The 16358-nt window shown below is 39.8% G+C and overlaps 1 protein-coding gene across 2 annotated transcripts in view; it reads left to right on the plus strand.

Annotated features, from left to right (window-relative positions):
* eng (endoglin) overlaps positions 1 to 16358 on the plus strand; it is a 58438-nt gene that overhangs the window by 17396 nt on the left and 24684 nt on the right. For both annotated transcript variants that reach the window (XM_074690835.1, XM_074690836.1), the window contains exon 3: positions 4622 to 4764. In XM_074690835.1, the coding sequence (XP_074546936.1) occupies positions 4622 to 4764 (143 nt within the window). The remainder of the gene's footprint in view (positions 1 to 4621; positions 4765 to 16358) is intronic.

A 16358-nucleotide genomic window follows, 5' to 3' on the forward strand; every position in this document is an offset into this window, starting at 1 on the left:
TAGATTGGACTGTACTTCAGTGGGCTGTGTAGCTTGGCTTCAAAAGAGACATTAAAGGGGGAACTTGTGCTTTATTGCTGATATCAACAATTTAACTTGATGTAAGCTCAGCTCAAAAAGTGAGGAATTTGTGTTTGGTAACACAATGTAACAATAGTATTTGGATCAAATCTTGAAACATTGGAAACCTTTTTGTTTCACTTTTAAATGGTGCCATATTTTTAAGGAACATACATTTCATGCGCCCATGAAAAATCAATCGAATGTTCTCTGCCAATGCCAAACAGCTTATTTGGTCATTAACTCTTGTTTGGTGTCAAAGTGCAAATCAAGCCCCTGATTATCAACACCTGGGGGTACCAGAAGCTCAAAGCAAGAGTCGGTAGCAATGGCAGAATAAGCTGTTTTGCTTTGGCAGAGAATATTTTGGCAAATTATACCTGGAAGCAACCCATAAACTCAGCTCAGTTGTTCATCCCACAAATGCATGTTCTTTACAAATGTGGCACCATATAAAAGGGACATAAACAGGCCTTCTAATGTTATACGATTTATTGCCAAGAAGCGCCGTTACAACAAAGGAACATTCTATAACACACTATTCTGTTACTTTTTAATAAACACTTCATAAGCCTAGCTTTCAGGACTGTGGACTGATGCTGGCAAAAGATAGCGTCTGTCACTTCGATCATGAGATACCTGAAAACAGTCCAAGTAGTGGTACTTGTTCAGTAGTGTGGTTCCCAGCTGAATTCATTAGAACACAAATGTCTGTGAATAAGAAAACAAACCATCCCTTTCCTTGAATGCAGAAGGGCGAGAAGAAGACACAGACACACCCAAGACATGAGAAAACCAAATTAGAAGTCCCCTTGTTATTTTGTTGACTTGAAGTTGCAGCAGAAAAACAGAGGATTGCTGAGAGCAATTTAAAGTGCATTGCACTGTAAGTTGTTTATCACTACCAGATATTGGCACAGTCCACAACACTGGGTTTTCTCCAAAGGCTGGCTCACGACCAGCAATCTGGCTCCTATTGATCCTGGCTGCACTCTCATGGGTCTTAATTTTATGAGCATTCGATCACTTTGCTATAACATCTTTTAATATGTTTCTAGATGAATGAAAGTAGCCATTAGGTTTGTGATTTTGGCAATTTCTTGTTGTCAAAGCAGTAATTAGTAGTCTATACAGGCATAGAAAGCTTGATCTCCATTTAATATGTCATGAGTGGAGTTTTTATCCAGAATTGGACCAAACTTAAAGATCAATTGTGATTACAGGCAGTTATCATAAATAAAAACTCATTCTCATTGCCTCTTAATGTCCTGTGATGTTTTCCATTCACATCTGCCTGTCATGCTTAAAATCTAAATGGGAATCACCAGCAGCCATAAACATGTCTTCTCATGGAATGGGAAATGGAGGGGACTGATATAAGCAGATAAAAAGGACAGGGAATGGAACAGCTCTTCTATACCTCATTTACCAGCAAACAGCTTAGCGGAGCCATTGGCATTTCCGGGGTCAAGAGGGCAAAATGAATGTTCTTCATATCCTATGGTGACTCGTAAAAGCGAAACCGGTGACACAGGCATGCACACACACAAGCACACACGCTCGTGGAGTCCTACACAGTCTGTGTGATTTATACCAGAACCTCTCGGGCGACAGTCATGGGCCGTTGACTCTGTCACCGAAGAACAAGAGAGAAATAACTCTATGGATGTGGGTATTGAGCAACAGACATTAACACAGAGGGCCAGAATAACAGGAAACCAGCCTTGACCTCTGGGGTGAGGGAGAGATGGTGAAGGAGTGTTGAGGGCTCTTCATCTTGTTTTGTAAGAAAAGCTGCAGTCCAAGAACAGAGTGAAAAGATGTTTTAACACAGCTCTCCTAATTAAGACCAAATGTACCGATACTCCTACAGTAAACACAAGAACATCCTCTAAAACCGAGGGATCTCTTCACTTACTGAAAAAAAAGAGTAACCCTCTTTTTCACCATTAAATCTGTGAGTTAGAGATGTTATGAAAAAAACGAGTCAAAGAAATCAATAAGAACCCATCACACCAAACTACTTCATTGTGGACACATCAATAGCAGGAGAAAAAACTGGTTGTGTAACGTGTTCCTGCGACTCCCTCCTTTTTCCTTCACATTCATCACTTTCTATCCTATTTTATCTCTATCTCTGTCCATTCTCCACCACCGCTGCCAATGACATTGCCTCAACCAAGGTTTTTGATTAGTGCCGCTTCTAAATAAAGCACATCCTGTTGACCTTCCACACTTTGTAATTTCCTGTTAACCCTTCCCGCTCGTCTCTGCTCTCTATTTTTTTTGTGTGTGTTTAGCTTGTTTTTACTGCACATCTCCTCACTGAGCAGTTGAAGCCCGCTGGGTACACAGACCAAATATATCATAAAAGTCAGTGGAGCGGTACGTCATGCAGCATTTGCTTACTAAATTAGTTGTGTCTGCTGTGATATCGCTCTTGCCGGCTTATATGCTTCAGCACCAGCTGTTTTAGGGCTGATTGAGGCATGCAGGGTAGACACTTAGGCATATATTGCCGAAATTCATCTTACTGTTGAAATGCTTATTTAATATTTAGGTGCCAGACAGAACAGTTGTGACTATATGTATATATCATATTTTATCTTTTTTAAAAGCTGAACTTAAAAATACAGATTATATATGTAAGTTTGTGTGTGTGTGTCTAAATATACATACACATCTCCTCAGCTTAATTTGTGTAGAGGTTTCCACTTGGTTCAGCTATATCAGATAAACTTTGCTATTTTTTTAAGTTGTTGGGCTATTTATGCAATTAGTTTGAGAGGACAGGACAGTAGAAGGAGCAGGAATCAGGGTGAGCATGGAAAATGTTGTACCGGAGAGGTGCCACTGGTTGGAACTGAACCGGGCTGCCAGCCTATTTTCTCAAAGGGTGTACTATGAAGGTTGAATCAGCTTATATCTTTGCTAAATCTTGACTATTTTCTAAGTGTTTTCTTTCCTTTAGACTGGCTGGAATGTTGGAAATTGTGATTTGGTCAAAGCAACATGGAAATAAGTTTATTTTGAACATCCAAAAATGAAGTTTTACAGTGTAAATTTATAGAACTAGATAGCTTGCCAAACTAGCGTTAGGCTTTAGGTTTTGAGAAAAAATACTTGTTCAACTTGATCATTTGATGAGTACTGTAACAGGATTTGCTGCCTTTTCTTGTAATCCTGTGACTCAAAAGTTATCAGTTGTCTAAGTTTCAGAGATAGCCTCTTTTCTTGCTAAAACAGCTGGCTAGCTAGCTTGCTGATTTTGTACCACTGGTTTTGTTAGTCCACCATGGTCTGTATTATGGTAGTACCTGAGCACAAAATTGAATTTGTCCATTTGTCATTTTTCAAGACTATTGAGGCTCAAAAAAGTAATGATAAAACCTTTGAAAAATCACATTTGCCATGTGTCTTTGCTTGGAATTCTTCAGACGTACCCCGTTAGCCTTGTGTAATTTTTACAAACTTGATAAGGTGCAGGGGTTTCATTGCAGCTTTTGGCGGACTCCCATTTTTTGTTCCAAACTGTATTGTATTTGAAGCAAAAGTGAACAAAACTTAGCATACGTAAGGTTTGCAAAACTACTTTTACAGTTACAAAGTCAAGTCCCCAAGTTTGCAAAACCTGGGTTTCAATAACACTTTCTGCAATTATATAGTAGTTTAAATAATAGAGCCCCAGTACTGATGGTGAACAGCTTAAGGCTTCATGGAGTCAATCCAAACCGGTGACCTTGGCAGCCATGGTCCTTAGCACCAAAATTACAATACCACACGTGTCACACAATGCCTCAGTTGGACCCTTTCATCTCTAATGAGCTGAAGGTGGGAGATGGGCCAGGAAAGACATCCTGATTGAGTTAGAGGAGACATCTGACCTCCGAAACTGCACCCCCCACAGCTCTTCTTAAGAAAAAAGGAAGTTTGCAGGAGAGGGTTTCCTCCCTGCCAACTTCAGACAGGTTATAGTGAGCCTGTGCACACGCACATTCACTGTAACATAGCTCTAAAGTACACACACATCAGTCAGGTCAAACGCCAAGCATTTATACCCAACCTCATCCATGACCGCACAGCCTTGGCTTGATTAATTCTGCCTCCAGAGACACGGATCCCCAGGTTAAACAGCAGGCTCATAGCAGGGAGCAGAGCAAGCAGGCGTGATGGATGACTGCAGCCTCGTGTCCTGACACGTCTGATAAACGTGAGCCCGCAGATTCGTTTTTAAACAATGTAGTCCTACCCACACATTTAACACCCATACCCTGAGACCAGGAAAAGCTTTCAGAATGACTAATGTCAAATTTAGCTCCTTTTAGACAAGGTATCTATAACATAGCTGAGCACATACATCTCTTAAATAACGTCTCTTTGGCCTTCACACATACAGGTCTTCATTTATGTGCAAATCATCAGGATGTTTGAGGATTGAGTCCTAATCCCGCAATACCTGGCATTTGACACAGAAGACCAGCTAATGCAGGAATTTTCACATTAGGAAAAAGATTATTTGTGCTGACTCTGCCTCATCATTCCTTCTTGATTTTTCTTTCAGCCTCAAGTCAGACATGTGTTCCAAAGGAGGTTAATGACAACCCATGGGTGCATATGAGCGAGATGCTAATTGGCTGCTGGACCAGCTTCATCACAGAGGACAAGGCAGAGGTCCACATCCTTAATCTGAACTTTGCTGCCACGGTAAGCATGTCAAGGTTGAACTAATGAGATGCTGAGCAACTAGGGCTAATTATGTAAATGTGAACTGTCTGCGTGACTTGGAGTAAAGAGTAGGATGCTCTTAAAAGGGCGGTATGGTACCAAAAAAAAAAAAAAAAGAGAAAAAGCCTCTTTCTTAAAGCTCAAAATGTAAGGTGGCAGGAAAATGAAACCAAGCAACAGAACATAGGACATTAAAATGCTGCCTGTCAGGCCTGCAGAACCGCTTTCTTGTCATTTAATTTCACAACACGGCCTGACAAGGATATCATTTTTTAAGGAAAGTGCAATATGTCAAATTCAGTCATATCTAAAAGGGAGTGCATGTATTGCACACACGCTTAATTCTGGTAATAGAAAGTGTCCCTCATTGTCAGAATTTCATTCCAATTTTTTCTCACACAGTTGGGGGATGCCAGGTTGCATGGAACATTTCACAGCTTACAGACACGAGTTGTTTACACAAGATTACAAATGTAAGGCTTTTTAGAGACTGCTGTGGCTCAGTAGTCAAAATCTAGAATTGAATAAAATTGAAGACCAAAGGATATCATGTCCTAGCATGAAAGGAAATACAGCATATGCATTAATAAGCTTCAAAGGTGTTTATATTGTGTGTAATTTAGAGTAATGCTAGCTCTAATCTATATTTGGGGTTAAGTTTATAAATACACATCAACAGCTTCAGTACAATGGGACTGATACCTGTTATTGTGTCTTTATAAACTTAACCCCAAATATGAATTAGACCCACTGGGTTCATTTTGATATTTTTCATCATTTTATTCTGAAGAAGTGTGACCTATAGTTGGCTGCAAAGCAAAGTAGTCTTTCACTTCTTTCTGTCCCCAAACTTGTCCAAGCAGTGATATTCCACTTCTCTGACAGTGTCAAAAGACTTTCAACAAACAAAAGTTTGATATTACTTTTTTCATTTTTGAGCTGCTTTCCTCAAGGGAAAATAAGCCCAGACCATAAACACAATGCCTCGGACAGCGTGGATGGTCCTGGCACAGAGCCCCTGTGTGTACACTGAGGCTAATAGCAAACGCACAGCAGCTTGGTAGGCAGGTGAGTGGAGAGGTCAAAACTCCAGCTACACTTGTAACGTAAAGAAGAACTTTTGCAAGACCACCTTGCTCACAGTTTTGACCTCCTCAGACTTTTTTCATTCTCTGTGAAACTTTGGAGTGGTGAAATTTCTTCTGAGAACCCCTCGCTCTGCTCTGCCAGGTGAACAGGTCATATGATGAGCTGAGGCGGGAACGCTGGAACAGATTGCCAGCAGCTAGGAGAAAAATGGCAGATTGAGAAAAACATATTGAAATATAGGGACCGCAAGACAGGGATGGAAAAATGTACTTTGATGAGAAGATTAAATCCATTAAGGTCCATTAAGACTGTGGACATGAGTTGTTTACTGATGAGAAACTACTGAAGTATACTTCCCATCTCTTGCTATTAAAGGGCCTCATAAGCAATAGCTTAAAACAACAAAATGTGCATGAATAAATAAAAAATGAATAAAAAGTTGGGAAGAGGGGTTGCAGTGGTGGAAATATAGTATTTATATAAAATATATATTATATTTATATAATAATGAATGCAATTATCTCTATGCCTAATTTCTTATTTAATGGTAATGGTACAGGTATGAAATTTTATAGCCTAGCATCTTTATAACATTTTTCAAAATGCAAGGAGCAAGTTGAGACAAAACTTGGAAACATTCATTTTGCTTTCCACTTGTAGCAAAGAACGCGCTATTGAGTACAACCAGGTTCTGGGGGGCACGAGAGGAGTAGATACTAGCAGCTGGTACGGCCAAGTGGCAACCCCCAACACGTGAAATGAACCCATTAGGAAGTGCTAATAAGAACAGAATAATATAGAAAATACTCTATTACTTCTATTATTCCTCTGTTAGCCTCCACCTTCACAGGGCCCATGACTGAGCTAACCTTCTTCATCAGTCTGTTAGCTTCCCTTCCCTGTTTCCTGTCCGCTCACAGCAGGTGACATCCTTCCAATGTAGGATTTGTGTTTGGTGTTAGCCCCGTTAGCCATGTCCATAAATAGCACGATGCTACTCTGCTCTCTGGTATCCTCTCTGATACTGTGTTAGCATGGCTAGCTCATCAGTCTTTTTGGAGGTAGATCTTACGTTCCCTACAACGTCAATATCATCTCTTCCTCACAAAGCGCAATACCAGCACGTCGTCCTTGGCTCCTTCTCCTCAGTCTGCGGGAAACATTGAACCGAGCACTGGTTAGCATCAGGCATGCTACAGGCTGCTAACAGCTGAAATCTTATGTGTAAACAATGCAACCATGGTTACCACACAAGATCTCTGTACTCACACAGGAACTAAAACACAAACACTGCTGCAAATGCTACCAGTTTGGTGTCAGCCCATCAAACGAGCCATAAAAAGTAATGACAGGCTCAAAACAATAATAAAAAAATGAACAAGAGAGCTGCTGCAACAACCTGCCACTTGAGTGACACTTCCATTTTTTTCATTTCGTTTTCACTTATCCCATATTTACACTAATAAGCTGCTTTTTTCAATCCTACAAATGTCCTACCCATAGACATTTACCACAGTTTTTCAAGTGATGCTTAAGGCTGGCTCCAGAGGCATCAAAAACCTCAAACACACCAATTCAAAAAAGCCAATCTCTTCTTCTTCTTCTTCTTCTGACAACGGCATGCTTTAAAATTCTGTATCAGAATTACCTCTTAGTTACCTCTGATGCATGAATGCCATGCAAGCTAGCAGTTCTGCCATCGTTGGTGGAGTTTTTTTTTTTTTTCAACAACAGACATTTGGACAAATCAAAAAAACACATATCAGCTTGACCACTCATTTTATTGAGAACAACTGGGAGCTGCATGTTTTTTGTTGTGAGACAAGTTTCTTTCCCAGGTATCACATGCGTGAAACCTCTGCCATTGGAGTCAGTGCACCAGAGCAATAGCTCTCAACCACTCAGCCAGACTGTCATGCTTTGGCTATAGTCTGCACAGAGCAGCTGGAGAAATGGTATCCTTTCTGTCCGAGCAGAGTCTCACAGCTGCACCTGATCCCCTCTTGAAACAGCAGAAGATAACCAGCTGACCCAAGGTGCTTCCAAGAGACTCGAAGAAGTTTTTTTCTAGGCTACAGCAACAGAGATGACTGGCTCATCTGAGGGATAGTAAATCTCAGGTGAACTGAAAAGCTACTTGAACTGTCCATCGGCAGACAGCCAGAGTGGTCTGCTTGTATGGTTGGGAACATATGAGGTGAACTTTCCTCGGATCGGCCTGAGAAAAACCAAAGTTCCCCTACTACCAGTGCTTGCCCACAGAGGGTGTTTAGCAGTGGGGGAAATGTAAATTAAGCCAGTGGCCAAAAAAAATTCTTAACTACATGAGTAAAATTCATATCAATACAAGTAACTCTCAGCAAGTTTTAGGGGGGATTTCCCAACATGCCATTTGTCTTTTCACTGCTATGGCTTTTGCAACAACCAAGCTCTGTATGTTTCTCTGTCACTGAAGAATTCCTTCACATCTTCTACAGCTCTCCAGAATTCCACATGTAGCATACAAGTTCATTTCGGTTGCGAAAAACTTTTAGCTCTCGGGACTGACTGGAGAAAACTTTTAATCTATATGTTGTTATTGCGGCGGAGTGCTCCATTTCTCACTGTCTTACTTGGTTCGGTCAGCCCACATTAGTCATTTCTTTATCAGCGCGCTCTGTTTGTTTGCCTCTGCTGTTTGTTCTCACTTAGAGTTCTTTGTGCAAAGAGCCGGTGTTAACCAACTGTTGCTTACTCATCGTCACTTTTTATTCCTCACTCCGTCGAGCAGTCTTTCTCGTTTAGTGGTGATTATGAGGAGGGAAGCAGCTGTGCTGTGTGCCATCACAGGAAAGTGCTTGCACAATGCTGGCCTGAAAACATCTCTTTATATTCTTTGGTTTCTTTTCAACAACTTAAGGATATAAATAGGGAGAGAATACTGTGATAATTTTTCACTTTAAGAGGAAATCTTGACACATGAGTCAAGCTGAGACGGACAAGTGATGGTCTTTGAGAATTTATTTTTTGAAAGATCAACATTTAGGAATCTAAAGGTACAAAGACACATTAGCTTAGTAAAAAAAGTCCCTTTGTACTCACACAGTGCACCCTGAAACAGACTATAGTTTCTCAGTGTGGCATTGCAGAAGTGTTAGAGGCACAACCCACACACACGCGCACATAGCGCTGTTCCATCCTGCCGACCCTGGTGCTACACATCACCACCGTCTTTCCCCATTATGCCTCTGTTTTCTCCAAGGGAGAATCAAAGGGCTGGTGGGGAATGACTTTCCCCACTATCAGTATATCCCGCCTTTAAACTGCACAATATAAGAGCGTGTTGATGGTTAGCATCACTGACTCAGAATTCCTCAAGGGATCTGTTCCCGTGCTAACGCAGATATGTTGCGATTGTGTAATTGGATCCCTCAGGATTGGACATTGGGGTATTATTACATCTAAATCTTTATAAGCATATAGGAAAATAACCACCTCTTTTCACTTTTTCATAGCTGCAACCCTTCAGTCACATTAAAGAGAAACCTTGTGCTAATTTTGGGGCCCCCAAACACAAAGGGATCAGACCCCTGGTAACAACTTGAACTGAACTTGTACATTTTAGCTGTTTGCTAATCTTGTCTTGTACGTGTGTAAACAGTATTTTTCTGATTAAAAAGGAATCTCATCCTATTGCCTTGAAACAGCCAGTTGTAACTCGTGATTAGCTCTAAAGTGGAAATTGTGGGGAAAAAAGAGGGCTGTTTTGGCATATCACTGTTTCTCTAGTGTCAACTGGATGCTGGCTCCAAAAGCCAAAAAATTCAATTTTTGAAGCCCATATTAAGATGTCTACTTTAAAATCTGTTAATTTTTTGGAAATATACGTTTTCCTCTATACCTTATTTCTTAATCCATGGCAGTAGTGCAGGTGTGATTCTTAGAATGGCAGAGTAGCTTTATATTTGTTCTGTTTTATAACTCTACAGTTGGGTAGCATTCCAGTTGTACACATTCTGGATCAGTTCCTCATCAATTTTTGTGCTAATGAATCCTTGATACAGATCCATTGTTTTTGAAAATTAGAAAAAATCCCCACTTATTGCTCAAGTTTCAGCAAGACGGGGTCTCTGTAGGAGCACAAGTATACTATATATTTTAAATATTTATAGACATAAATTGTTTGCAGGTTTGATGATACAGGTGCTAAATTTGTATCAGTTGAGAAAAGGAGAGGACCCAATACAGAACCTTGTGGAACCCCTTTCGAAAGAGCTTGGTTATGTCCACAAAAGGAGTGGCCTAGTTGTCCCACATATCAACACATGGAATTCAGTTTACATCTAATGTAATACCAGAAACAAGACTGTGATTGGCTCTGAAGTCTCAATGTAACTAAGTATACAGAACAGCAAGTTAGGAAAGTTTGTAGATTGGAAAAACTTATGATTAATGTAAGCTAAACTGTGTTTTGTACCAGAGGGAGATGAGAGGTTAAGATTTATCATGTTTGAGGTATGCCTCTCTTGCTATGACATGATCTTTTTGAATTACATGCCTCCGAACTTTTGATTAGTTTTTCTGAATTTTCTATGTCTCTCTTCTCAAAAGTAGCAAAACTTTTGTGGACTACAAAATTCTCACGGAGGCTGCATTCTCGAAGATTTATATTGCAGTTAAGGGCCAAAGGGCAGAAATGAAATTCACACGCCTTACCAAATCCACAAATCAGGCCTACACCAGGAAAGCATTAACCAGCCCTAAGATGACTTTGAAGGGATCCATCACATCATATCTAGTCTTGTTTAATTTTGCTGCTCTTAAAGATGTTTTGCTGAAGTGCCTTTAAGGTTCATGCAACTTTAACTTGGGCTAAACTGAAGATTTTATTCAAAGCTTCTGTGAGGAGTTTAAAGCTGGTCAACACACTAAGATAAATACTGATGCCTCTTTTTGAGCAAAAAAAAAAAACAAAACCATCAGACAAGATTTATTGTTTCCTTGTATTTATTTTAAGGCTGGTAACAGCTGCCACCTGGTAGGTGTCAGACGGAGAGGTTCACGCATGCTGCAGGAAACAGACTTTGTTTACTTTTTCCACTGCAAAGATTCACAATGAGTGATGCATTTGTTGAAGGAAGTTAGTGTCTTTTTTATTTTAAGAAAATAATGCTTTGGTACGTATCACATCAAATCAGCAAAGGTGGTGCCAAAAGGAACACAAGCAGGATTACTTGACCAGTAATCCTTAAATTTTGCTCAACTCTGCTAACTCAGTTTTTTGTTCTTTTAAGTGAAACTCGAAGGAACAGGGCTCTCTTAATAAAGAGGTTTCAGGTCTCGATGGGGATATTCCTGGGTCAATAAGAGGTAGTTTAAAAATCGTCTTACTTATAGGGCTAAAATGAAGTAAGCAGATAATCCCTCCTGCTTTAAATATGCTGTTATCAGCATGATGTTGCAGAACTCTTCTGCTCTTTGACTCTAATAGTCTGCAGTGTTACAGGATTTTTAATGGACTGGAAATCAGAAAACGCTAACAGATTTACACTAAATGAGCCCTGAAGGGTACAAACCCCACACATAATGTTATGTTGGAGATTAGGAAGAGACGCATCTCATTGAAAAGCTTTGCACAAAGACTGGAGCAAGATGGTCTAAATTGGTGTGGGGCTTCGATCGAGGTTGCGAAAGGAATTTGGCTGGAGATCAGTGTGATGCAGTGGATGTTTGACGGGGTTAGCATATCCTGTTCTCCTCCAGGACTATGAGTGGATGCTTTATCAAACCAAAGAAGAAAGTGCACATAAATTCTCCAAACAGAGGCCTCTTATCTGCTCTTGACTGTCTGTTTGGAGCAGATTTTTCTTCTGAACACGGAGAAAGGGGAACGACTTCATCTCTTGCCAAACCAGCCCGTCAAAAGGGAGGATTTCACTCTCGCCCCCTCCTTTCTTTGTCCTTTAAATTCTGTTATCACCCTCTTTCCCATCCCCTTTTGTTTTTCATACTGATTTACAACCTGCCAGAGACAGTCGACTTGCACACTTTGACCGCGCGGGGAATTAGATAGAGGAACACGAAGGAGGGGGAGCATTCACAGGGAGGAACAGCTCAAACGGGGCCCATTGATGTCACACATACTGGCTTGAGTAGTCCGGCTTTTTGGCACTCGTCCGAGACGAGACCAGCGGAGCCAATTCAAGTTAAGGGAGAGAGCCAAAAGAATAACTGGAAACTACATCAGCGAAGGCCCTTCAAAAAATGCTCTCCTGAAAAAAAGAGGAAAACGATTGTGTCTTGAAAGCACAGGAACAAAAAAGGAGCAAAGGTGAGTGATCAGGGTCAGTTGTGATTCAGAGCTGAAAGAAAGAAAGTCACAAAGGGATGAAGGGAGGGAAACGAGACAGAAAGACAATGAGGCTCATTAGAGAGGAGTAATTAAGGAAACGTATCTGCAAACTCCAAAGGAAATGCCTTTCATTCATTCAGTGGATGAGCATGCAGCACAACTCAGGTAAAAGCAAAAGTTTTGTTTCTGTAAAGACACTCACTTCAAACAGTCCCTTTCACGTTCCTCCATTTCTTTTATTCTCTAACCCTCTGGACCACAGTTACGCTTCACAGTGGTGATCCCTGTTGCTGAGATCCCTCACTGAGCAGAACAAGTCCATCCAAACAAACAGCTCAATCCTTAAACCAGTGAGAAACTGACAACTCCAAGTTTTCTTTTTCAGACAGATAGCTTTGATTTAGATGTGCTTTCTTGATGTCAAATTTGGAGCTTAAACGTTGACTTTGCAACCGAACAAAGGCCAAACAAGAAGAAGCACTTAAATTGAAGAGAAATTGTGTAGACTGCTTCAAAATCACTTCTAAAATCCTCACAGGGACTCCAGTGTTAATAAAACTGACTTGATATGGGATATAGAGCAGGAGCCCTGGACACCACAGGATCTAGAGAATGTACCAAAGAGTTTAATTTGCTAGATGTCTAAGTACTACAACAGTTCTGATTACCTCACTTATCTAATAGTGAGGAAACACTTAAAAACAGTCAAACATGAACACATTTTTGAAGAATCTTTGGGCAAATGGGTTTTACCGAGTGCATCTAACACTAGCAGAGCTAGCACCACCAGCCCCCTGTTCTCATGTTTGCATGTCTTGGCCACAGCAAAGCTAAAACTTTCTCTGTTTTCCAGATCAACATCCTGCCAAACATTGTCATGCTATGAGTAGCTATCTGACATCTCTGCTTGTTTTTATCCGGGTAGTAGAGCAGCAGCCACTGCCTGGAGCTATAGCTAGGTGCTACAGCTTAGGGTGCAGTCACACTGACTGTTTGAACAGTGTTATACTCTGATATACTCTGATGATTGCCCCCCTGCAGCACTGTTCCCTTGCGGTCACACTACTGAACATGAACCAGACTTAAGGCACATGCGTGGCCCTCATACATCATTGTAAAGCATCTGTTTACACAAAGTGCGATCTATGTAGCACACTGAGACACAAAGAGCACTGCCACAACTTAACAGATTTTTTGGCTTATTTTAAGTGCATTTGGTTTGACACAGACCTTTAGCTCCCCTGACCCTGTTTAAAATGTTTGTGGAGAGGAGCGCTCGCAGCAATCATACGTCATACATCATGCCTCATGTCTTTGCGCTTGTGCTCTTGCATAAAGTGTGCCGCAATGAAGCACATCTCTGAAATGTGCCAAAGCAGAGAAGTGAATCGTGCCTGAGCACAGCACACTTGCAGTCACACTGGACTTCAGGGTTGAAGCATGCTTAAGCATGGTTTGCCAGTGTGACCACGCCCTGAGACACAGCATACAAACAGCATTTTGGACTTTAAAGCAATGAGCATGTCCAACACCAACCAGTGAAGGTAATGATGTTTAATCATTTATTAAACTTAACAAGCACATGTCCAGTCTACGTAAATGCAACAGCATCTACAGAAATCTGGTGACTGTTCCATGGTCACACATCCTCATTGTTTACCTTTGGCTTCAGTGATCTCTAACTGATTTATACAAAAGACTTCACATATCTATGAACCACACCACAGATTATGCAAAACCTGCTCTGCACCAGACATGGGTAACATGATGTGTGCTATCCTTCTGCCCACTGCTCTACCCTCTCTTTCCACTGCATCTGTGTCGGCTCATAGGCAATTTGTTGACGGTCTCCTTAGACCTAATTTGCTCTGAATATTTCTGCGGCTCAGGTCTGAGCTCATCAGGATGTACTTGGATCAAACTCTGGCAGCATCAGGTAGCGAGTAAATGAATTTAATATTAGAGATTCACACTGCCTCCCGCAGCCTGCTCATTGTCCTCCCAGCAGGCTCCAGCTCTGAAAACAATCCCCTTTCAAATAACCATAATTGAACAGAATAAAGTATTTGCTGTCAGAAAGGATCATGGATGAATGAAAGCAGAAATGTGTATTTATAAAAGTTAAATTCCCACAAAAGCTTCACACGAGAGATGTTTCTTTTGCATAAAATCAAACCACTTTACAACCCATAACTTTAACTTTCCAAAACTCAAATTATTTTGACATTTAAACAGAAATAAACAAGTCAGTTGAGGACCAAAAAAAAAGGGAAAATAGTGTCTCCGAATGCAGAATTGTCACTCTGCTCTGAAGAGCTTTATTCACCGCTTCCTTTATCCATAAAACTCAGCTGGAGCAGCTTTAGCCAACATACATGCAGCGCATGCTAATTACGGCTGATTCATGGAACAACTGCAGTAGTGATTAGTGAATCACATCACCATTGTGTTTCCCACAGCTTTAAATATGGTTAATGAGGTATTACATTATGTGTTAAATTATGCTAATGAGGCTTTATATACAGTGCACTGACAGGATTAGCCACGCTGTGAAGACAAACGGGATAAATTAGAAAATGCAGCAGGTAAATTTTGACTTTTGTGCTTTTGTTTAAATCTAAGTATAGGAGCAATCAGCATAACCTCTGTAATTCATCTTTCTTCCCTCATTCCTAGCTCCTCTGAATAGTCTGCTTCTGCTTTTCTCGGAAGACATGCAAGTGTCTACGTCTCATTTCATCAAGCATATAATCTTTCCCTTGTGGATATCTGGGTAAAAACAAAATAAAACCAAAAGCCAAGAAAAAGAACTGTTTTTCAACTGGGGGATCCAAGCTGTCTCTCTGTATATGTGAATAAAAATAAATATAATTTATTTATGTATTTATTAATTTATGTATTTATTTATTTTATTATATTATATTATATTTATTTATTTATTAATTTATGTATTTATTTATTTTATTATATTATATTATATTTATTTATTTATTTAAATTTTTTTTTATTATTTATTAATTAATTAATTTTTTTTGGGGGGGGGGGGGGGGGGGGGGGGGGGCATGTCCTGAGTGAGATTTGTTTTGTGATGTCAGGATGTCAAATTCAGTTCATATTTTGATATCATAATAATAATGATGATGATGATGATAATAATAATAATAATAATCATAATCATAATAAAATATTATTCATTGTATTTAAAAGTGCCTTTCTTGACACTCAAGGTAAGTCTACAGTTGATTAAAAAACATTTAAAAGAGATATCACAATATAGATACGGACATACAATAAAAACGACATTATGTATTATTTCCTGTGATATTTGGAGCCTTCAATGTGCTTAAAGACTACAGATTAATTGCTTCCCACATTTAGCTGCATCTCACATGCAGTCTAAGCAAGACACATTCCTTGATGTTTCTTGAAACATGTCAGAAAAGTTTCTGTCTTTTGATTTCACCCCTTTGTTTGTATAATGCAGCTCACACTCAGCATGGTGTTCTTCCCAAAAATCTCATTATTGGCAGCTCTGTGTATCCCGTATAGATTACTTCACAGTGTGAGTGAATATTAATGCCATTTGATTTCTTCCTAATCAGTCCCAGAGTACTAACTGGAGATTTCTTTGGCTGCAGCACAACTTTAAAAGCCAGATTCTTTGCCTGTTTTTTTTTTTTTTTTTTTTTTTTTTTTTACAGAGTAAGAGCGGGATAATGTTGAACTATTTTCTTTATTGGCTTCATTGATATTTATATGCCCTCATTTACAATAATGTGGCAAGTACATATGCTTCAATGTTAAAAAAAAAGAATTATAAAAATACAAATTGAACAATTAAAATTAAAATTATTTTGAGCTAAGAAAAGTCAAGTGGAGAAAGGAGTGCACAATCAAAACAGTTACATTCCCGAACAAAGTAACTATTCAACACTGTTTCAAACTGACCTATGGTTGCAGTGACCTATGGCTAAGGTTCCACTATCTGCTTACTACAGAGAGGGGAAATTAGTTCTGTCTCCATACCAATATCCTGTGTTTTGTCTTAGTTTTGAGTTAAGTGAATTGATATGAAAACTAATGTGTTCATCAAGCAAATTACTATGATATACGGAGAGACCTTTTCTTAATATAACCTTTAAGAGTAGTAGTG

The sequence above is a fragment of the Halichoeres trimaculatus genome, unplaced genomic scaffold (assembly GCF_033239565.1).
Source record: "Halichoeres trimaculatus isolate MK-OKI-2021-1 unplaced genomic scaffold, fHalTri1.1 fHalTri1_scaffold_16, whole genome shotgun sequence".
NCBI lineage: Eukaryota > Metazoa > Chordata > Actinopteri > Labriformes > Labridae > Halichoeres > Halichoeres trimaculatus.